The sequence below is a fragment of the Nematolebias whitei genome, chromosome 2, assembly GCF_014905685.2.
Source record: "Nematolebias whitei isolate Nwh7 chromosome 2, NemWhi1, whole genome shotgun sequence".
NCBI classification, from domain to species: domain Eukaryota; kingdom Metazoa; phylum Chordata; class Actinopteri; order Cyprinodontiformes; family Rivulidae; genus Nematolebias; species Nematolebias whitei.
Window position 1 is genome coordinate 2,946,206 of NC_056499.1, and position 24,006 is coordinate 2,970,211.

A 24,006-nucleotide genomic window follows, 5' to 3' on the forward strand; every position below is an offset into this window, starting at 1 on the left:
CCCCCCCCCCCCCCCCCCACACACACACACACACAGAGCAGCGTTATAGTCAAACAAGTACCTAAAAATCTTTCTTTGTAGATGATATTTAAGATCCTCTTTTTAATGAATTGATGACTGTGGTGAAAGATCAACAAATGATGACCAGTAATCATTTCTAGATATTTGTACTGATGCAGCCTCAGAGCCCTGAAAAGTGCCAGTGGCTCTGAGGATGCAACGTGCACCCTCCGTGCAGCTTCCTGGGCGTGCGCTCTTTGACGCAGTCACTTCAATAGACAAGCTGAAACTAGCAGCGCATGGCCTCTAAATAAATCATAAGAAGGCAGGGCCTGATGAAAGACGGCAAAATTAAATAAAACAACTGCTTTATATAAAAGCTGTTTATTAGTTAAAGCTGTCGATGGGAAGACATATTAATGAGACAGAAGAAAAGAAGATTTTCAACACTTTAAAACCAATTCACGCTCGTGGCAGCGATAAGAGCTGAAAGTCGGGCAGTACCAAACGTCTTTCCTCTCAGCTGCGACTGACCGTCAGCCGACAGTTCATATCACTGATCTCTGCTTGTTAGATACAGTTCACTGGTTTTTAAATCATCGGAAAACCAAGTTTAGGAACATGTTGAATTTGCATTAATCAGGTGACGAATCTAAAAAGTCTTTCTCCATCTTTTTGCTTATGTTCCAGGTTATTTACATGAGTTCAAAATCAGCCAGCCAGTGATCACTGGAAGCTGGGGACCGAGTCTTGCAGTTTTTGTAAGTATTACCTCTGTAGCTGTCTCTGCCTTGCACACAACTCCTGCACCCTGCTGACTTTCACCCACACTGAACACCTGCATCAAATGAGCTGGACAATTGGATGGGCTTACAATGCATGCACAATTAAACAGTCTTAGACACAAAGTTACTGACAGACCTTTCACAATATTACACTCAAACTTATCTTTGCTGCAGATGATTTTTCATATTATGGATCGTTTCCTGTTCTTGCGATTTTGCATTATTATTGCATTCACATTTTACACATTATTTCTTGTTTGCAGGGTGATCAAGTATTTGTGTGTGGCCTACAGTTCTTTACAAGCCATTTTTTATTTATTAAATGTTGTATTTTGTTATAACTGAAATTACAAATAAATAAAAAAAGTTAGAAGAATAAAAATGCTCTTTGCACACAATAGAATGACTCCTTGTAAACAAGGAACGAAGCAACTTGCTCTCCACAATTCTGTTGAATTATCTGTTGAATCTGAAAAATAAACATGAGAAAATACATTGTTTATGCAAACAATGCATATTAATTCTGGACGTACCGTAGATAATCATCTTTATTAGTCCAAACAGTAGTTCCTTGTTTATTGCGGGGCGTCCGTACCCTGAAGCCCCACGATAAGTGAAAAACCGCGAAGTAGGAATAGTGGTACAAGTCGTAAGTTATATGTTATATATATATATATATATATATATATATATATATATATGTTTAAAACCCTTCCCACACTCTTGTAATATTCTCAACAATGTTTCTAAACGCTCTAAAAGACACAGAATGTCGTGATCTCAGCTTCCTGCCTCGGTTGCTCTCAGCCACCTGCAAACGCTCCTGGCCACGCCCACTTCTCCAATCTGCACGAGAACAGCTGATCAGCTGCAGCATGAAGTTTATCCTGCAGCTCTGGGCTGCACAAATATGCAGCAGCTGATAAATAATTTAAAATAATAAGAGGCTTTCTTGAAACTTTCACAGCAGCATAGTAATACAGTGGCTATGAAATGAGGCATTTTACTTTAAAACAGAGCTTAGTACACCACAACCCTCTCTGCATAAATATTACTCTAACAGTCTTTGTGCAGCTGCAGCCCGTTCAGGATGTCTAATGAAAATATATCTAAGATATTAAACAAATAAAGATGAGGAACTTAGCTGATATTATTCCTTTCTTCCAAATGTCATTGGTGATACCATGGGAATCATATTAATGTGACTGGGAAGCTCTTCAATAACAGCCGTGAAACGCCTCTCTGAATTCAAAGTTCAGGGCCCTTTGCCATTGTTTGATCATGCCATCTCACGTCACACAATGTCTTCTGCTCAGTCAAACACGCACCTGCCTGCCAGCGACGCGTTCGTGCCGTTAGTGTTGGAGAGTTGCAACAGCGAGTTATCAGTCGGGTCAAAACTGACAAGATACTGCAGACACAATAACTCACATTTACAGACTTCAGTGAATTACGTTACCTTATAATTTATTGACAGAGACACAATGAAAACACAAACAGTCTCCAATGAAATAAACAAATTCAGGGGGAAACCGTCCCATTTAACATGCGAGGGACTGTGTTCACAACAGACGTGGCTGGGTTAATTAAAAATGTTTAAAAATAATCTCCGAGTGTTAAATTTAAATGATTGAGAAACTGCTTTCAAGATTTGACTCCAATTCTTCAACACTAAGAATTAACTAAGTAAAGCAAATAGCCAGTGAAGGTATTAAAACTGCAGGAAAACCAGGCTGTGATAACTTGTGGTCCGTTCCTGAAATGTTTTCGTCACCTGTCGGTGTTTGTTACTGACACGAAGCTCCTAAGGGCCAACTGTGGATGAGTCCCACTCACATTTAGCTGGATCTAAGGACAATCAGGAATTTGGATATTCTTGTCTTGCAGGTTTAATTAATCTCCAAATATGACAGGAAGTAATTGAGTTTGTGTTGCTTATATAGCACGCTTAATTACACTCATTCACTCCCATCTGGAAACACCTGAGAGTATGTTGAAGCATCTGAATGGATACACTCTTTGTTAATGTGCCATTTACCTAATAAGCTGCAGCCACACAGACTCGCAGCTTCTCGGCTCAGTATCGATGTCTCCACTGAAGTGATGCAGGGAGCGTCACATCAGAAATTAAATAAACAGCACTTCATCGTAAAATGAAAATGAATAACCTTTGAATGGTCGCTCTCTGTCTGTTATTCAGCAAACGAGCCTCTTCAGTCCATTGACCCTTCAATGATTGTGGTCAACATGCTAAACAGAGCAACCGCTGCCTAACAATGGTTTTAATCTGATCAAACTCTTCAGTGGATCTCAGAGTTAATTTGAGAATATTAATTGATTCTAATATTACCCGAAGTAAAATCAGTTTTATTTATCTTTCTAAATTTTGCATTTATTTAACTGACTGAACTCTGCGTTATTTACGAACGCCTTTTTTACAAAGTTCCCAAAAATTAGGATTTAAACTATTTTATTATACGCTGTAGCATTATGTTTTTAATCAGCTTAAAAGGCACAACTTTATCCTTATTTAACAAAATGTTGAATGGATTTAACCTCTGAGTGGATTGTCATTATTTGCTGCGTGTAAAAGTGAAAACAATAATTTTTTTCCTGTTGCTTCTCGTGGTGTTTTCCTGAGTATCTGCTGAGCTTAAACTAAATAAATACATTCAAAAACAGGACCAGAGAACATGTTATTAATCTTCCCGCGCCGCAGCTGTAGAAAGTAATGCATAACTAAAAGTCTGGTAAAACGAATTAATGATTTCAACCATGAGCTTCTTGCCCAAAAAGCCATGAATCGTCTCCAACTGATATTGCACCGCGACCCCAGAGTGTGAAATCCCTGTTGCGTTGAGAGTAGCCAGTTAATTGATTTGCAAATTATTTAAAGTTTGTGGTGCCCGGGGGAGCACTGAGCTCTAATGACAGCCCATTCCCAGCAAGCTGAAAAACTTTGGCGCCGAGATGGCACTGCATTGTGTTACTGAGGTGACAGGTGAGCGTCCTGCATGGCGTTGGGTCAGTTCTGCCCTCCTCTCTGAATCCAGATGTGACGAATCCGGAAATTTAGATCTTTACACTATTTACTACATTTACAAAAAAAGAGAGAAAGCAACAATTCCCAACGAATGGTCAAATAAAAATAAATATTAATGGAAAAACAATTAAGAAATATGAGTGCATCACATTTTAGTGCAAGAGAGGTTTCTGTAGGACAGATGCAAATCATCGACAGTAGGTTTGTGCTCTTGAGTAACAGCATCAAAATTCAGCAGCTTCTTAAGGTAGCAAAACATTGATTAGATGAAATTTTATTAAATGTGACACGTTGTCAAATATTATGTTGTCTATATTAAAACAACTATTTAAAAAAACATGCTGTAAATTAAAATTTAGGGATAACTAGTGCCATCTTTTGTTGCACATGACATTCAGATATTTTATGCTACTTTAAGAAAATGACTGGCATCTAAAATTTGACAGTTTTAGTTTTTTGGTGCTGTCAAGAAATACCTGTAGAGAACAAGCTCACCTGCAAGTTTACACACTGCATGGTTATTGCTTTTAAGTAGAAGATGCAGAAGACCTCTGTGTTAATATCAAGAAGCCTCTAATCTCGACCCATTAGCAGCTGCTGTCATTCAGACACACGGTGTTGGCCTGATTTAAATAAAATGAAATGAAGATGGTTGTTTCTGTTCCCTTGGCTTCACTCATTGCCATAAACATATGCTCTGTGCCCGCTTCTTTCCATCTTATTTATGACTTTAATTTGTTGCGTGGGCTGCACAAGAAATCAAATTTAATCCAATCCTCCCAGGGACCCTGTCATATAATAACATGGTAATTTCTGTGTATCCTTTTGAAAAATGAGGAAATTAATTCTTCCTGACATGTTCTAATTATTCCAGTGTGAACAGCGGATAGGATCCCCCCTCCCTCCTTCCTCCCATCGTCTCCACCCCACACCCCCCAAGCTCCCTAAGTGTCAGTTGCCGACGGGTGGCGAGGTGCTAATGCTGACCAGCAGCGCGTTTAATTTGAAACATGAGCAGACACCTTTCAACACACCTTCCTAATGTTGGAGTGGCTCACACAAATTAATTCACTACTCATCTGGCAACTCTGAGTGAAATAGGTGTGTGTGTGTGTGTGTGTGTGTGTGTGTGTGTGTGTGTGTGTGTGTGTGTGTGTGTGTGTGTGTGTGTGTGTGTGAAAACCGACGCCTGTGCGTGTGCGAGTGTCACAGCCTAGAATCATAAGGTGCGTTCAGGTCCCAGCATCCTGCACCAGTCATGTTCACATTCTGTCACTGTGTCTAGATATTTTTGCTGGACTAAGTTTCACCATTTTTGAAGGGTCTGGGTGCCAAGAGTAAAGATGAGATGCAGGTTTTGTTCCCCCCCCCCCCAAAAAAAACAAAAAAACAACAGCACTTTTTAACACATCATAATGTGCTGACGAGAACGTCCTTATTTAATAAAACTGGTTTCAAACCGTCTTGTTTAGTTTTTTTTAGAGACACTTCTGACAGTTTATTTTTCATGTTTAATCTTTAACAAAAAGTTTTTTTTTAATAATCCCATAACTATTGTGGGTTCAAACTATTAATAATTGTTTAAAAATTTAAAATGGAGCCTGAAAATAATAGTAAAGTACAAACAAAACGTTTAGTTACCACCAGTGATTAAAATAATGCTCTGTTTGCACAGCGTGCACCACTGATCTATAATTACTGAATATGTTCAACATTCCAAGATAAAAAAAATTGCTCGAACAATGTGGAGTCAGCTGAGACAAGAGGAGGGAAAAGGAATAAACATTATTACTAAACTTTAGTGTCGGGTTAAAACCACAAAACTGCAACTGATTAGGTGCATGTTGTCTCACGGTCGCAGAGGCTTTTAGTCGTGACGTCATCACGGTCTCGTTGTTGAGAAAAGTGCGTGGCTTTGTGAGCTGTTAGTGACTCAGACAGGGGTGAGGTGTCCACTTTGCTGCCAGGTCCACATGGGATTAAAGTCTGTCCCCCAACACCACCCCATCTCCCCACACCCTGTAGATCCAGGCAGAGGGAGCAACGTCACTTTTCATGACTGTGGAACAACTAAAGCGTCCAGAAAGTCTTCACTGACAGACTTTATAAGCTTGGTCCACGTTGAGTTTCTTATAACCTTTGTTATGTTCATTATTTTAGGGGAATGCACCAAATAAGCCAGGGTACGATCTGTGTAGCTAACCTCTGTGTCTCACTATGGGCTGCGCTCTATGTGAGCTTGTTAATGACTGAAGACTGAGAGCGCTGTCTCGTGCCAAGACCCACATGGCTGCTGGTGGTGCATTAAATCAGCAGTCAATTTGACTGGAAGTTTGAAATCTGGGCTAGGTTAAGGGATGTGCTGAAGCCGTGTTAATAGCTAGCTTGTCGTCCATATGGTACTGCTTTAATAGAGCACATTTGTTGCAGATGGTGGGAGACTTGGTTAAGCAGAGGCAGCTTTTGGCAGAAGCTCATTCCTTGAAAGGCTGCTGAGCAGCTCACGCTGGTTCAGGCCAACTTTGGGATGTCTATTCTCTATTTTTCTCTCTCAACTAAGTCTGCCCTAGAATTAGCCGAGACTTGATTGACAAGACATTCTTTGTATTAATCTTAAGACAAGAGCACACTTTCTTCAGGTTGGTTAGAATCTGACCAGTTTGGGGCACTCCAAACCCTCCAAACTCCACCTTTGCTTTCTTAGTCTCAGTTGAGTTTTTTCTGACCTCAAAGGGACTGGAGAAAGCAGGAACAGCTGAGGAAACACAAGAATCCAAACTGTGAAGACACAGACAGTGAAACGCCGAGGGTTTATGAACTAGAACCCGCATTAATGATGAAGAGTGACTGAAAGAAATACATGCGTTCAGAAATAAACCAGTTTCTGTTCAGTCTGTTTACTGTTAGGTTTACGTAGACACTTGCTTGTGCATTTCATTCATTAAATTTGAGACAAACAGTTGATGCCTGTTCATATTTCAGCTGTTGTTTTTACGATGCGAGTTCATCCGGTACTTGTGTTGATTGTTGTCTTGGTTGGTGTGTGCCTGCTGTGTGCGCTTTTTGCACTCGGAGAAGTGAGGAGACACGCTTGATCTGCTTTGCACTGTTTGACGGTTGTTTTCTCACGTTGTCACTGGCTTGGTGCGCTGTGGCATGGTGATGGTATTATGTGCACTGGGCCCAACTGAGTGCAAAACAGAGCAGAGCTGCAGTACCCCTGGCTGTGCCACTCTCCGCCTCCCCAGACACCTTATTGTGAGAAAAGTCTCGGCTGAGCCCTCTGGACCTTGTGGAACCACTGCTTTGCTAAGTGCTGGCCAGACTGAAAGGCACAGTGTCCTTGGGCCTGGCTCATTCTTTCCATTTTCTCAGAGGCTTTGTCTCCATACGCTATTCGAGAAAGAGGAAAAAATGCCATATTACACCATGACACTCAAACTTAAGGCTAAAGAGCTGAAACGACATTCGTTCTTATGTTTTTCGCGAATTAGAAAAATTGTGAATAAACTTCAGCTCCAGTGAAAAGTTTTATTTTTCCAAGCAGCGATGTTAAAAGCGGTAGTTTTCACAAAGATCAGCGTATGTGGATTTTACATCTTTTGAAACAGGAAGTATTGAAACTCTGAAACGCCTTCATGATGAACATCTCTACAGCGCTCATGGTGAAGAACCCAGAAGACTTTCAGAAAGTAATAAAATCTCCACCGACAAATTTGTTCCATAAATTTTTGCTCGTTTTTACCACTTAAAACAAAGCACGTGCACGTCCCAATCGATTTCCAGCCAAACTAACACAATAAAAACATATATTTCACAGCCCAATAACATAATGGAAACCTGTTGTAAGTCAATTTTAGCCATGCGTCTCCAGTACTTTGTGGCTAAGGCTTCTGAACGACCTATACAAGCGGTGACATCATGACCACATCCTTTTGCCTCATTGGCGCTGCGATTCCCAGCGGCCCGGCTCCTCGAAGCCGCAGCAGCCCTGCCACACATGGGCTGCAGCTGGACCACCGCTGGCTACGCTGAACACACTGGATCTGTGGTTACAGCGCTGGATCTATGTGCATATATCTGCGCACAGCAGCGGAGAAAGGCTGCGTGGGGATCAGAGTTTATTTGATGCAAACGTATCATCAGTGCAAACCGATGTTGTATGCAAATCCAATCCCTCGTTGGAAAGAGGTATAATTAATGGTGTCAGTTCATAAAGAGGGGATGGGTTCCAAGTCATATTTCTGCTTTAATTAAAGACATAAGAACTTGTATAGAAGGAAGATGTATAATCATTTTTTTTATTCCGTTTCCTATTTCCCCCCCTTTCCTTTTTCCTCTTGCTCTTCTCGTTTGACTGTAACTTATTCCTTGGTGAAAAAGTAATCTCTGTGATTTCTCCTGCCAGAACCCCACACGCTGACATGGAGGGCTTTCTTCGTAGCAGCTTTTTACTGAGGTTAGTTTCATTTCTGTTGATGCCATTCAGGAGCACAGGTCGGGCACGGGGGTGGCAGCGGGCTCACAGGGGTTAATCTCTCGGACACATTGTTAGCTATGGACTTTGTCCCGTGTGTGTGTGCACATGTTTGTGTAGGTGCATGCGTTTGTACATGTTTGTAGATTGTTAAACATGGATCCTAACATATTTGTGGTATGATTGTTGTTTGTTTGTTTGTGCACTGTGTGGCTGAGAAGCATGCTCACCCTGGCGGCCTTGACCCGGACGGTTAGCACACATCAACAACTGGAGGGTCACTCCCCACCCCTCCCTCCCTTTCATTTCACAGCTTTAACAGCCTGCAGGTCAGGCTCTCAGTGCCTTCATGCTGCATGCTCTTGTTCGACCACAGTTTGTTTGAGCACCCTTCTCTGGCACCGCCGCTGTGTCAGGGATGTGCTGAGGCATCAGTCTGCTCTTCTTGTTTCCTGTGTTTGTGTTTGACCTAATGTTAAGATTTGCTTTTTTGTGTCTTTACCCATCTTGTGTTTCTAATTAAAAATGTGTGCTGTCATTACGCACGGTGGAAGTAAATAAGCTTATTTACCATTGGCTCCTCTCCTATCAGCCACCTTCTCCAGGCTACAGTGTTGCTCCTTAATTAGGGTCGGCTCATTAAAAGCCACAGCAGCAGCAGCATCTGCCTTTCAAAGCTGCTGTCAGACAAACTTTACTAAAGCTAATGAATCCTCTTTGATTTCTTTTTATAAAAAGGTCACTTATTTGATTAAATTAACAGCATCTCTCTCTCTCTCTGAACTGTTGGGGGCATTTCAAAAAAGAAAGGACAATTTGATACCATTACTCTTGCTCGTCAAAACGTCCTTCAGGGATTCAATGGGAAAACGTCTTGAAATGAGTTTTATTTTCTTTTGAATTCAAACAGATAAAATCCCACATTTATTAACGGGGAGGGGAGCAAGTTTAGTTCTGTGCTTTGACAAAAATATAAATTAAATCCTGCTAAATCATCGTGTTTGAGTTCTATTCACAAGGACAGTTTTTATACAGACAAATCGAACTGTGAGCTGGAAACAGTTTTCTTTTGTTCTAATTCTACCGCACAGCTCTGAGAGCCATTTATCACTTCCAAATAATTTAAATATATTTAGTGCGTATTCACAAACGCTTGATATATTTACTTCTGCTGCAATAAGGAGATGCAATATAAATGCACACATGCACATTGCCTGCTTTAGGGCACCATGTGGAGTTGTATCTTTACAAGTGTCTGACAGGAGAGACTGAGGTTAAATGATTTGAAAATGCACTGCCATTGCTCATTTATGCCTTTTTTTTCTGAGTGACACTACAAAGTGGATGGCCGTATTTATTCTCACCTCCTGTTGAAACCAGTTTGGCAGTTGACAAACTGTACAGAATGTGACTGGTGGAACATATGGTCGAACAGCGAAGGGACACACGCCACACGTGTCTCACAAAGTAACATTTTAAGATGCAGTTCAAACCCTTGAACAAGAAACCAGAGAAAGTATGACCCTTGATCGTAATGTTTCTCAACTGTGTCCTTTTCTTCCTCATAAATGAGAGACAGCGCTGATTATTCTGACCAGACACGTTATTGCTCTACTAATGGACAGCCTTTTGTCAATGTCACTTTTAATTAAAGGCAGCAGCAGAAAGACGTGCACGCTGACTGAGGCCTAGACAATCGGGCCGAGATTAAAGGCAGGCTTTGCTTCAGGGTTAGCCCTTTTACTTTGATAAGACTTGTGTTTTGGAGGGGGCTGTGTGTGTGTGTGTGCAGGGGGGGTGAGTGGGTGGGGGACGTGGACTCTGAGCGTTTTCATACATGCAGATGTGCTCAGACATCCACCTGTTGCCTTTTGAAGCCCCACCTCAACACAGATGGGCTTTCATTCGTGTGTTGAGTCACAAGTTTGGTTTTGAGTCGGAGCAGATTTAAAGGCGATAATTTTATAAACTTTTCACTTTTAGCAAACTTTTTTTTCTTTTTATCACAAATCAAGTTCAAGTGTGAATCATTTACACTTTTTCTTTGTTTCTGGTTTAAACGTTGCTTTGACATTTTTGAGTATGTCTAAAACTCAAGCAGAAGGTTTTTTTGTATGAGTGGATATCCGGTTTGTTCGCTTCTCTTTGTTGATATGATGCGTTTTCACTTTTGATCCATTTTTTATAACACATTTAACAGCTTTTTGTTTGTGTTGTCGCAGCGAGTGGAAAAATGAGAGCGAGCGTGAGAGAGAAAGGGGAAGGAACTGATCAGACATGTGAACAGAGAGGCAGAGAGATAAGAAGTGAGAGAGCTCTCCCTGTGGGCAGGACCTCCCCCTATACATTTCCACCATTATTTGATGTAATGAAAGGAGAAAGTGTGCAACTCTGAGATTGTTAATTAATTTCATCTAACAAGATGAAGATAAATGAAACCCACTGAAGGCTGACTGGGCTAACAGGCCCATTTAGCATCCTGCCCTCAAATCCTCTTTTCCTCCTCTCCTTTACGAGGGAGCACGGCTGATAGCGGTTTGCACATCCCCACAAAGCTCTCAACCTGCACGTCTACATAGGAAACCTCTCGACACATTATTTCATTGTTTACCTCTGTTGACCAGTACCTGTGCTCTATTTATCTTTATTTCCAAACGGATGAACTGCATTTGTATTTGAGTAAGATTTGGAGTGCAGTTCTTTACTGGGGCATCATGACACGGTTGATAAAGCTTAAGTGACATCCTTGACATGCGATGCAATAACTATGTAGGTGCATGGAATACACTGTAAAATGTTCGTTTTCCCCATTTGTTGTGTCCGTATATTCTACGGAGGATTTTGTGAAGTTATAGGGAAATACAAGGTAAAAACAAAAGTTCTACTCAAGTAAAATTACATATCTAACTGAATTCATGTATGTCAACTTAACTTTAAGTCAGATGGCTTGAAGGATGGATTCAGATGTTTGCATTAACACCACAGGACCTCGTACAGCATCCAGGGGGGTAGGCAAGACTTAAAGTCACGCATCCCCTGTGCACAGACTCCGGGTCCGTAAATACAACATGGCAGCTTCCATAAACCGGATCCTGCTGGCTTCAATATGAACAAGAGAAGACGAGGACATTTGGTTTAGTGACTAAAACTGATGTTGATGGTCATCGTCTTATTTTTCCCTTTAATGGTGAGGCCAGTTTAATTACTTTTTGTATTATGTTTTATTTTTATTTTTAATTTAAGGCAGTTCTTACACTCTCCATCCATCCATCCATCCATCCATCCATCCATCCATCCATCCATCCATCCGTCCATCCATTCGTCCATCCATTATCTTTAAGCACGTCTTCATTTTCGGGTCACGGGGGTCACTGGTACCCATGTCCAGTCATCACCATGGGAGGGGAAGGGGACACCCTGGACAGGTCTCCAGTCCATCACAGGGACACATAGAGACAGACAACCTATCTCTCTCCCTCTCTCTCTCCCTCTCTCTCCCCATCTCTCTCTCTCTCCCCCATCTCTCTCTCTCCATCCAAAAACCCCCTTGACTGGGATTTGAGCCGACAACCTTCAACATGATTTTTGTTTTGTTACATTAGCAAACAGCAGATTGTACGTTTTGGGGCGAATAGAGGATTAGTTCATTTCTTTACAAAAATCTGCTGTACCATGACAAAGCTGGTAGTTTAACCAATGTTCTGTTTCGAGCTTAGTTTTGTTGAAAGCAACGCCGTTTTACTTTAACTAAAACTTTTCACTCAAGATCACACATTTGAGTTATTGAAATAAACAGAGGTGTATTCTCTATTTTACCCCCACTTCCCTCGGTGAGCCTGTGTAGCTCTCAGCTGTTCACCATATGAATGGGTCTTCTCTAATGTGGCCTGGGGAGCTATTTGAATGGCAACACACACACACAAAAAGCAGAAAGGACATTTTTCTACAAAGCCAGACAGTTGTCTTCATCCACAAGCAAATCAGCAGTCAATCAAACTCCTCGCTCAGGGAACACTTTGTACAAGAACTCGAAGGGAGCACAGACCAATCATTATGACACCCATTCTTTGCTCTCTTAGTTCTCAAGTCATCCACAATGGGTTGTTGATTGTATGGAAAACACCAGAACAATTATGTCCTCTGTTTTGGTGGCAGAGCAGCGTTTTAAAGTGCAGTCCTCTATAATGGCCTCATTATTGTTATTCTTGGAGCGGGCTTCGGGAGGAAGAAGGAGCTGCTCGCAGTGCGTCATTATTTCGTAAATTTCGATTAGCTCATCATACCGTCTCCTGGCAAACAGAATCATAGCTAATTAAAAGTGAGTGAGCGTTCTTGCCTGTGACTTAAAAGGTAGCACTCAGTGGACTGTTAATATAAAAAAATGGTAAAAATAAAAGGAGGATTAGCACCGTTACCCTGGTAACTCCAACTTCCATCTGCGAGGGAACAATGAACTTGTGTTCTTCTACCACCTATGCCACGACAAACAGAGAGCAGGGACATGAGTGTACTGAAAGGACAAGACCCTTCTTTAACAGCAACGCAGGATTCAGGTCTAATAGGCTCGCATTGTTAGGTGAGACAGCCAGGGGATAGAGGACCACAGAGGTCGTGTGTAATCCTGGGACAGCGAAGGTGGTCTTTGCTGTTTACAACAGTTTGTCTCTTGAATTTGTGCTCCTGTTTCAAACTCAAGATGTTTATTCTTAAAGTACTGTAAAAGTGAAAATGCAAATCAGAAAATGCAGCTGAACCCAGTCTGGGGATGTGACAGAATTTATTAGCTGACTGAACAACAAGAAGTACGGTGGTGCTGTTCTTGGAGCTGTTGCCTTCCAATGAGAAGATCCCAGGTTTACCTTCTAGCCTGAGGACCTTCTGTGTGGAGTTTGCATGCTCTTCCTGTGCACTCAGTTTTCATCCCAGTTTCCTCCAACATACCCAACACATGCATGTTAGGTTAACTGGTAACCAATTTGTCACCAGTTGTGGGTGCGAGTGTGGATGGTCGCTTGTCCTATTTGTCTCTTTGTGGCCTTGTGATGGACTTGCAAGCTGTCCAGGGGGTGACCTGTGTCTTGCACAAGGATTCCCGGAGATAGGCACCAGAAAGAAATGAATTAATGAAAATGGGTAATGAAAAAAAAAAAGATGGACGGATGTGGTTCTGACACTTTATTTGAAATACAAAGTGAATCAATTCACTTTATTAACCCTATAGCTCCCATTTGTTTTTCAATTAAACAACAACAAACAGTTATATCCTGAAGTCAGTGGTGATTCCTAGACAAGAAATGGTAACACCATCAACAAATTTCTGGGATATTAATTTTAAATTGAAATGTTTTCTTGGACATTTATAGAAAAACATGTTTGACGGGCTCATATAGTTGACGAGCTGCTGAAGTGAAGAAGACTGCTCCTTCCTGCTCTCGTACACCGTTGAGTTAGAACGATCCATGAGCAGAGCGGAACAGTGTGTGTTTCTCTTTGAGTTTTATGTCCCTTATTACTGCTGCAAAACGTCTGCTCACATTAAGCAAATTTATGAGTGGGGCCAGCAGAACAGCAGTGCAGGTTAATGAATTTGGCATAACTAATTAAACGATATTGAGGGACGAGTATGAATCCTGGGGTTGAGACAGACAGCAGACAAAGGGGGCAGAGAGGAAGATGAGTCTGAGGACTTTTCTGTTTCCTTAATTCCTCCAGTGCCTTATAATCAAGCACAAGAAGTAAAGGTGAAAAAAGCCCACTGCATTAATGATTAAATAGGATGAAAACATTAATTTTATCACATTAAAACATTGAATAAAAAAACACTTAAATGTTCAAATACAAAGTCAAGAAACTTGTTTTTTACCCAAACATACACGTTAAACAGAAGATGTTCTTTTGCCGTGCAAAAACTGACAATTCCTTATCAGATAATTTGTTTTGCATCAGCTCACAAATAAACCATCTTAGGACACCAGTAAAAAAAAATAAAAAAATAAAAATTTCATCAAATTGAAGCTAATGTGCACGGTCAAAATACATCCAACTTGTTTAAAAGAAAAAAAAAAAGCTTTCCAGGAGAACGGTGTGAATAATTGAGCAAAACAACACAATCAGAATTATAAAATAGTTCAGCTGTAGTAAAGACTTTGATTTACCAGTCGGTGGCGGTAATGCACACCATAAGTTGTTTGCCAACCGCTAATAAAACTGAAGAAGAAGAAGAAAGACTTTGATTTGTCATCAGCATTTGTTTATGCATTCAGGGCTTAGTGCCATCTAGTGGCATAGCTGTAGATTGCAACCAATGCCTTAACTGCACAAAAGAAACATAGAACATAATTTACTATCTTCATGTCAATAAACTGCATAATAGGAACATTTTTAATCCTGTTGCTTTATTCTTTATGAATTGTAATTCCAGTCAAGATAAGAAAAACGCTAAATACTGAGAAACAGCTTCAATTTTATTTGCTGAATATGCAAATGAATAATAAAAACATCTAAAAGTTTTAATGTCAGGTTATTTTTATCCTGACTTACCTCACTTGTAAATTATTTCAGTAGCATATTTGCAGCTTGTTCAAGTATTAGTTTAATTATTCTTTTTTCCCCACACAGCTTTTGTCCCATTTGACTCCAATATTTTTCTGGCACACGTTCTTTCCTTGTTACACTCTGACAAGCGCCGCTACACGCCACGTCTGACACACTCTCCCTGAGAGCAAAGCCTTTCAATTTAGATTTCAATTATCATGTTAGTTTTGTGATTAGACTTTAGTCCTCCAGGAATCAGACCTCTCTGCTCCTCTCTATTCCACTCTATTCCACTTCCCCTGCAATCACATCCCATCTGATGAATTGCGCATATAATTACGAAAGTTATTGAATATGCAGATCACTGCTGACTCTTGTGTGCAGTTTATAATGCGTCAACTCTAACTGTGTCAAACAAGTGTTCTGGATAAAAACCCACTCCTAAAATAAAAGGGTGTGTGATATTAGGCAGACAACAGAGGATGAATTAAAACGAAGACTGTTCTAAAAATCTGTGTTAATGTTGCTTAAACAGGAACTTCCCCGTCAGCTCTGCCCTCAGACAGGTCTGAGCGGCCAGCTGGCCCACGCACAACGTGTTTATGAATCAAGTAAAATGAGGTATTTCCCCCATGTTACAGTATGTTGCTACCATCATACTCGCCATCCCATGATGCAATTTCTGAGAGCTTCTCAAGAGAGGGAGTGAAGCACTTTACAGGCACACCCACCGGAGAAGGATGTGGGAAATGTTCAAACTTTTGAGTTTTTAAAAAGCTTTCTCAAAAACCCTGGTTGCAAGAAAAGAAACAAAAATGTTTCTCGTGCTCTGTTTTGCATTTAGTTGGAGTCGTTACTTTTCAGCAGATTCCCATTTACTTCACACAAAACCAGCAAGATTTTAGTTTCACACAACTGGGAAGCGTTAGATCGTGAGTTTTTAGTTTGTGCTGTGATAATGTTGCTGCCATTTATAGCTGGAATGTCCTGCTACCACCAGGCTTTATGAAACACTGAATCCTCATCCTCAGTACGCAAACATGTGAAGAAAGGCTGCCTAAAACATGTATTACATACTGTCAAAGACTGGTGGTCAGTTATTTTTATTACATGTTGGCACATTTACTTACGGTGGCATCTCATTGTGCTGCGACTGGTTGACGTTCATGAGGGATTCTCCAAAATGTCTCAAAACTTTAGCAGGTTTCTCAACTTCCTCACACGAGCTGCAGAGATGTGCAGGCCTGTTCAAAAACTTTGTGCAACAGTTTTTCTCTCAAAATAGTCACAAGTTGTTGTGGGCATCTCCAACCTGTCTCAAATCAGTCTGAATTCTGCCCCAGGCGTCTCTAACTTATTTCAGATGAACCAAGGCAAACATCCTTGTCTCAAAACCATGTTGATCATACATATCACATCGCTTGGTCACAAACACTCAAAGGTTTTAAATGTTTTCTTTTCTTGCGGTCTTGAAAGATTTTTTGTCCCCAACTTGTCTCCCAACAGTCAGTTCAGTAAGACGCCACCTTTAAGACTTAAAAACGTGATGGCACCTGAAAAACTTGGTCTCGTGCACATTACGAGGTTGACAACTTGTTGACTCCCATTCTTTTAGTAATCAAAATATCTGACCAAACTTTGATGACGTGAGATTTAAAACTACTTCGAAGGACATATTAACACCTGATAAATGACCAGGGCACAAACTGAAAACATCCCACCTATAAATGTAGATCAATACTGTATTAATTTGAATACTGACCAAGTGAAATATAGACGGACTGCCGCCTGTTACTGTAAAACATGTGCTGCGTGTGCATCGACCTTTGTCAAGTTCCATCTATTGTTTGCAGAATGGGTCCACACTGTGTGAACAGCACAGCTGCTACCTTTAGCTCAGTGGATCGGGGTTATGGTCAGGTGTGGGGTCCAAAGCTGCAACACCACTTAGCGACAGTCCCTATCATCATATCAAATATTTGTCTGTCCTTCACTCTGTTTGCTTTTATTCTGTCTTCTTTGTGTATTGAAACTTATCTCAGGCAGATTGATAAAGTTTCCAGAAAGTTTGTTATATAACGTCTGTGTGGAATTACTGTTTGTTTGTGCATTAATGGATCATTTTTAGTTTCCACTGTGTATATTAATAAATACTTTATTTTAGTTCAAGTTCTACCTTTTGAAGAGTCACATCAACATGTTTTGCTTGAGTACATAGAAAAAACAGCTGATTTTCTTTATTGAATATTGTTGGTGGTCCAAAATAGTAGGAGACAATTTTTTGTTGTAAGTGGGAAAGTAGTTTTTGCGATTACCACGTTATTCCTTTCCAGTCCGGGGAGTGAGGCAAAGCGAGCTGCATCCGTGCGCTGTTGTCAGCTGAGTCTGAGCATAATGAGTGCGGTGGCAGGAAACCACAACAGAGCCGGAGCAGAGGCTGCCTGAGAACCAGAAGCCCCTGGCCCGCAGCCAAACACTCGCAGATCCTGCTGCACACTTGTGGCTTTTTAAGAAAGCAATTTTGTTAATGATTTCATTTTGGAACTGTGTCCTGATGCGTGTGTCGTCTGAGTGAGCCAGCAGAAAAAAAGCACAAACAAAAAGGTTGTTGTGAACGCAGAAAAAAATAAAAGGCTGCCAAAATGAGCATCGCATTTGTTGCGAATCAATCCCCAAATCACTTTAATGAACTTACACGTCCTGCAGACAAAGGCAGAAAAGAGTTGAAGCGCAACATGAGAATTCAGCGTCGACACTTTGTGTTTCAGTCGGCGTTTAATCCACAAAGCTTCATCTCTGCGTGGAAATGCAGCATTTCTTCTGTTCGCTCATGTCTGTCAGCTCTGATTTTATTAGAGCTATGTTTCACATTCATTTACTCAGGTTTCCTCAGCACCGCTCAGTGCATGAAACCGCTTCAGCGTTGCTGAAACAGCGCATGTACATGCATTCTGTGAACCAGACTTTGGGGCAATTACTCAGATCAGTGGCTGGAGCTGGGTTTGGCTCTTCAGAGCCTTCTCTTTTGCCAATCTATGTTTCTTCCTGTATCAGCTGTCACTCACACATGCTAAGTTTGAACCACCTTCGAACAGAGCTGGTTACCAGCCGTTCATTTGGTTCCTTCCCTTTTGCCTGGCTTCTTCCCATTCAACCTGTCAGACTGACACACACTGTTGACCATGATTTCTATTCAGCCGCAGCAAATTAATTGGTTTCAGCAGTTTAAATCAGCAATCAATGTCAGTTTCCCAACATAATAAGCCTTAATCATAAATCTTTGAGGTGTGGCTTGCCTGACCCCTATTCATCATGGCTCAGCACGATGGCCTCATCTGGGTGGAGCAAATGAACGAGCCCCGTTTTGACTTTCCAATCAGTGTGCCGCTCTACCAGCCCTGGCTTTTCCTCTCAAACTCCATAAAACTACATTAGAGCTCACGGACAATAAAAAGAAAACAAAGGTCCGGTTGTCTGTGAACGCCATATTTTGTGACAAAGCTAGGAAATAAAAGCTGTTTCTGTTTCATCCATTAAAATACGCAAGGTCAAAAGCATATTTTTAAAACTTTGCTCTCAGTTAAATGTGACTAGACTGGAATAATAAACTAATTTTATTATTGTAGAAGTTGCAAACAACAGATATAATAATGGTTTGTGTTATAATGTGCACGGCAGCTGCACTAACTGCCACAGTTTGACACTTTAGCTGCGAGGGATAGTCCGATTATTAATGTCCAGAACTTTTCCTAATCAAATAAGAGAAACAAAAAGGCTATGCTGGTGTAAAACTTAATTTGTTAAAATCAGGACATATTGGTATAAGCATCTGTCAGTGTTAGCCTCCTCTTTATTCTTTTGACTTTTTGAAAAGTCTTTGCTTCCATCACAGTCTTTGTGAGTCTCTTCTGATGTCAGAGGCATCTTGCTGCTTGTGCACCAACTCTTCTGTTCACCTTTTTGGCAGCTGCACCGGCATCACACTGGATTTGTTGAAGTGATTTTTTTTTTTTACTGCACGGAGAAACTTCACTTTACAAATGTCAGAATGGACCTGGACTGAATAGGGCTTTGTTTAACATTGAACCAAAACGGCGCCCCGCTCTGTATGTCATCTGTCACCCCTGCTTTTCTTTCCTTCAACAATGCTTGATTGTTTCCATGAAAATTCAGATCACATGAACAGATGATTTCTGTATATTACGCTCCTGCCAAATTCCAGCGTCTGTTTTCCTTCTCCTGCTCACAAAGGCCTCATAACTTAACGTCAAGTACGAGGCAAGCCACAAGGCTCCACGGCTCCCATCACACGTCGTGTTGCTTGATGATTGGACTTTTGCTTAAGTGCTGCAGTCACAACTTGAGGCTTATTTGGAAATTAGGCTGCCAAGAAAAAGAGAAAGCTACAATAAAATAAACAGTAGCCTTCTGAACGTGTTTCTTTGGGAGTGTCAGTGTCCTCTGATACTTTATTCCAACAAGCAGAACTTAGTCTTTTGTTGATCATTTCCATAGAAAATGAGCTGTAAATAAAGTTTTTTTCATTTCTGTGTCCATGCACATGAGTAAAACATGTGCCCTGAGGAACTCCAAGCCTGTTGAGCCATCAAGGTCTGAGCTTGTGTTCCAGGATCAGGAAAAGAGTGATAGTGGCAAAAGAGATAGAAAGAAGAGGAGGATAAAAGGAAGGATTCAGTTTGTGAGCGCTCGTCGACCCTTCTCGATTAGACAGACAGTGACTTTTAAGCACCCTCACACCTGCATCAACCTTTGCCTTGGTTGGGGGGCAAGGACACCAACCATGCTGCCATGGCAGCTGCACAAGTGTTTAAAGTGAGATACAAGGCAGCTCCTCCAGCAACATATTATTGAAAATAATTTGCCCTGCAAAGTAATTATCAATGCTCTGCTCAGTATGTAAAGTGTGCACTTCAGGTGGTTGCTTAATTTGCTCTGGGCGGCTATCACTGGAGTGTGGTTTGTAACTGGAGCAGCCGCGGCGGTTTCTAATGGAGAAGGCACCACGAGAGAATGTGAAGAGAAGTTAAAGTGGCGCTGTAATTGAGTTGACTTTTTGCAGGGGAAGGTCAACAATAATGGAGCAACAATTTAAACAAATTCATTTAGACAAGTCTCCTGTCTCGGTGCAGTTGTTGACTCATTATTTCCATATTCAAGATTTAAATACGTTTGCGTATCACTGACTGGTAAAGAAGGAAAAAAAAAAGGCAGATCTATTTTATTTCAGGTTGTTTTTGAAATCGCAGGCGTTACACAATAGACAAACATGTGTGAGCATGTGAGCGTGCACACTGTGAGTGAGTGAAAAAGACGCCGTGCGCAATACACAGCCCGCATCATGAGTCGATTATGTACCCAGAAACCTGGCTGCTGCACAGCATGGCACAATTACAATGGAGGGTGATAATTTAATTGTGCTAAACGGTGGATTGTGTGTCGGCGCGGCTCCAGCTGGGAGCTGTCAGGTACTTATATCTCATTATGGCAGGTGAAGAACCCAGAGGAACCCTACCATGACACCTGTTAGAACACGAGGAGCCCCTGAAGGGAAACACACACATGATATTCCCACTGCCTCACTCACTCATTCCCACACACACTTACAGATGCACCCCCCCCCCCCCAATTCTGCTACCCCCCCCCCCCCCCCCCCCCTACCCACCACCCCCCCCCCCACCCCCCCCCCCCCCCCCCACACACACACACACACACCTACACAGTGTCACACACACCTACACAGTGTAGGGCAACAGCAGCAACTTCAGTTTAAAAAAGTAGTGTTTGTGTTGTTTTTGTTCACCACTGAATGTTGGGCGATATTGTAATTACCAATGTATGCGTCTGCTTGTCTGTTAGCAAAATATCATGAATCAGTGCTGACTGTGATAAAATTCTCTAAACGTAATAATCAGATGTGGAGCTACAATTTATCAACATCTGTTTTTAAATTGGAGTCAACCCAACTCAGCATGACTGCTATCAATATTAGAAGAACTAATATCTATAACTCAGTCAGTTCTTTGGATATTTGTTTAAATTTTGTTGTGGTCGTTGCCAACATTCACTCCCAACACAAACTCTAAATGCTAATCAGTTGTGTGAGATTATCCATAACCTTTTTTCTAAGATGTAGTCAAAAACACCCCAAAAACTACAAGATTATAAACTAAAACTCACACATAAGTTAACTAATTATAGGTCTTTCATTAAGGAATGCTAAGTTTTGTAACATGTTTTAATTTTTATAATTTTGAATGAAAAGTGTTCAGCTGGTGCACATTAACCCCAGTCATGTTTCCACCATGACATTTGTCTAATTTATGAGACAGATTGGAAGTGTGTCGTTATTTATATATATATATATATAAGTGCAAAACATTGCCTCTAAAGTTATTTGAAGGGATTTTTCATTATTTCAAAAGGACATAAAAGAATAATCAATTTAAAGGAATTTTAATTTCTCTTTCTTAAGGCCAATGCCTGATGTTTATCTTTTTCTTTATTTGTAGTATCTAAAAAGTCATTAGCAACTTTAACTACTTGGGTACCACTTTACAATAACGCTCCTCTTATAGATGGCTGATAAATAGTTTATAGATATGTTATTAATTCCTCTATAAACACTTTGTAAATCATTAATAACTGCTTATTATGCATTAATTAAGGGTGACAGAGAAACAAAACTGATCAGTTTCTTGCCAAATAGTGAGCCAAACCTGTTCACCTGTATATTTCATTTAGAGTTGTTATATTATCATGTATAATCATGTAAAAATGATTGTTAAATCATGCTTCTTCCAACTGAGGCGGCTGTCTAAACTGAAGCCCATATTGTCCAAAAAGAACCTGGAGACAGTAATACATGCATTCATTACATCTAGGCTTGATTACTGCAGTTCACTCCTGTTTGGTATCAGTCAGACCTCCATTGCACGACTACAACTGGTCCAGAATGCAGCAGCCCCATTTTTAACCAGTACAGGCAAAAGAGAGCACATTACACCAGTTTTGGCCTCACTGCACTGGTTACCGGTTCACCTTCGAATCCAGTTCAAAATACTCATGTATGTCTACAAATCACTGAACAGTTCCGCCCCCCACTATCTCTCTGATTTGCTACAACCGTATGTCCCACCACGCTCCCTGAGGTCAGCGGACCAGTTGCTCCTCACAGTTCCAGGAACTCGTCTTAAGCGCAGAGGTGACAGGGCCTTCTCTGTAGCAGGACCAAGACTCTGGAACGAGTTACCTCTGCTTGTCAGACAGGCCCCCTCCCTCTCAGTTTTCAAGTCCCGTTTAAAAACTCACTACTATTCAGTAGCTTTCAACACCAGATGATCTGTGTTTTGATCCTGTATGCTCCACACTGGTTTGTCGTCATTATCTGCATCGTTTTTATGTCTATATTCTGATTTACCTCATTTTGTATGTTGCTTTGTGTGTTACCTGTTGTTCTGTCTGTACAGCACTTTGGTTGGCCTTGTTGCTGTTTTAAGTGCTCTATAAATAAAGTGGTATGGTATGGTATTAAACATTTCAGACTAAGTTACTACCTTGTAAGCACAATAAGCATTTGTAAACTACCGTATTTTTCAGACTATAAGGTGCACCAGATTATAAACGAATTATTAAACAAAACAAAACATTCAGATAAGTCAAACTTTATTCACCTCATTCACAACAACCACATGACATCGGTTTGAGGTCAGTAAGCACAACCAGAATTAATACATAAGGCGCACCTGATTTAAGGCTTACTGCCAATTTTTAATAAAATTAAAAGATTTCAAGTGTGCCTTATAGTCCAAATAATACGTTAATTCTTTATCATATAATATTGTATTTTATCACTGCATTATAAATATTTACAACTAATATTATATCCTAAAAAATAGGCAAGAGGTAGGTAGGTAATTAGGCAAGAAACTGGTCAGTTTTGTTTCTCTGTCACCCTTAATTAATGCATAATTCGCAGTTATTAATGATTTATAAAATATTCATTGAGGAATTAATAACATATCTATAAACTATTTATTAGCCATCTATAAGGGGAGCCTTATTGTAAAGTGGTACCACAACTTGTTCTATAAAGAGTTTACATGTTGGGTTTGTGTAACTGATAATAAATATCTCAATTTAATTTTTCCTATTTCTGTATCTTTATGTCTGAACATGACAAATGCATGTAGACTAACACATATACACTGTTTGTTATTGTTTAGTTAAGCAATCTAAATTTTTATAGATCGCTTTATTTCCTCTGAACATTGAGGCTGGTGATCGAAACGCGAGTGTGCACGTCGTCAGCACTGAACTACAAGGAGAGGGTGGGACAGGCTGGGGGAGACGGTACTTATCACCATTGTCTATAAAAGGTAAACAGTGTGAAAGAGCAGATCCAGCGGCTGCAAACTGGTCAGACCCTTTTATGATGAAAGAGGAAATGGGATAGCTGGGGACACATGGCCCGGCAGTCACAAGGCCCCCCGAGACGAGCAGCGCCACTCTAACACTTACCAATTAGGCCGAGGATGTTTTGCACGATGATGAAACATTATCTCAGGGAACAATTCATGACTCGAAGCATTCCAGGCCATACGAGCCCCTGGCTGGAGAACTTCAGTCCTAATCCTTCAAATGTGCACGACATTGTCAGCTATATAAAGACCGTGTTACTTTCTTATCTGGCCCGCTCTCATGTCTTTAAAGTAACTCGGGCTTTGTCTTTTGAAAAAACAAAAATAAGGAAGTGGTGGATAGTGAAGCGATTGTCAATAATGGATGAGCTACCTTATCATTTCACCCCATTTTCATTTTATTTTTTTGTTTAGAAAAACTTGAGTCTATTTTCTTGCAAAACTGATTAAATTATTAATGTGAGTAAAGTTATTTCAAGAATACACTGCAGTTGTACAAACAGGGATGTTTTGCTGATTTTATTCTGCAAGCACGGAGGCCAGCAGTGTAAACAGCTATTCCATCAGAAAATAGGATCAAATTCCACATGCTTCAACTGAGTTTTGCTTCCTCGCTCTTTTTTTGCTCCTCGTCAAGAGTCTTTGTTGTGTCAGCCCAGATCTATTGCACACACACTTCTTTAGATCTCACAGTTGTGTGATCCCCACTCTAAATATGAGGAATAAAAT

At 40.7% G+C, this 24,006-nt stretch overlaps 2 protein-coding genes across 2 annotated transcripts in view; both read left to right on the forward strand.

Moving 5' to 3' along the window:
* The window catches only part of plekha7b (pleckstrin homology domain containing, family A member 7b), a 127,813-nt gene extending 126,164 nt beyond the window's left edge, over window positions 1-1,649 (forward strand). Inside the window, exon 24 of the mRNA XM_037692724.1 lies at window positions 1,593-1,649. Coding sequence (XP_037548652.1) covers window positions 1,593-1,649 — 57 coding nt within the window. The remainder of the gene's footprint in view (window positions 1-1,592) is intronic.
* The window catches only part of sox6 (SRY-box transcription factor 6), a 134,527-nt gene that overhangs the window by 20,113 nt on the left and 90,408 nt on the right, over window positions 1-24,006 (forward strand). The window contains exons 2-3 of the mRNA XM_037689504.1: window positions 691-761; window positions 8,237-8,287. Of these exons, the coding sequence (XP_037545432.1) occupies window positions 8,253-8,287 (35 nt within the window). The 5' untranslated portion in view covers window positions 691-761; window positions 8,237-8,252. The remainder of the gene's footprint in view (window positions 1-690; window positions 762-8,236; window positions 8,288-24,006) is intronic.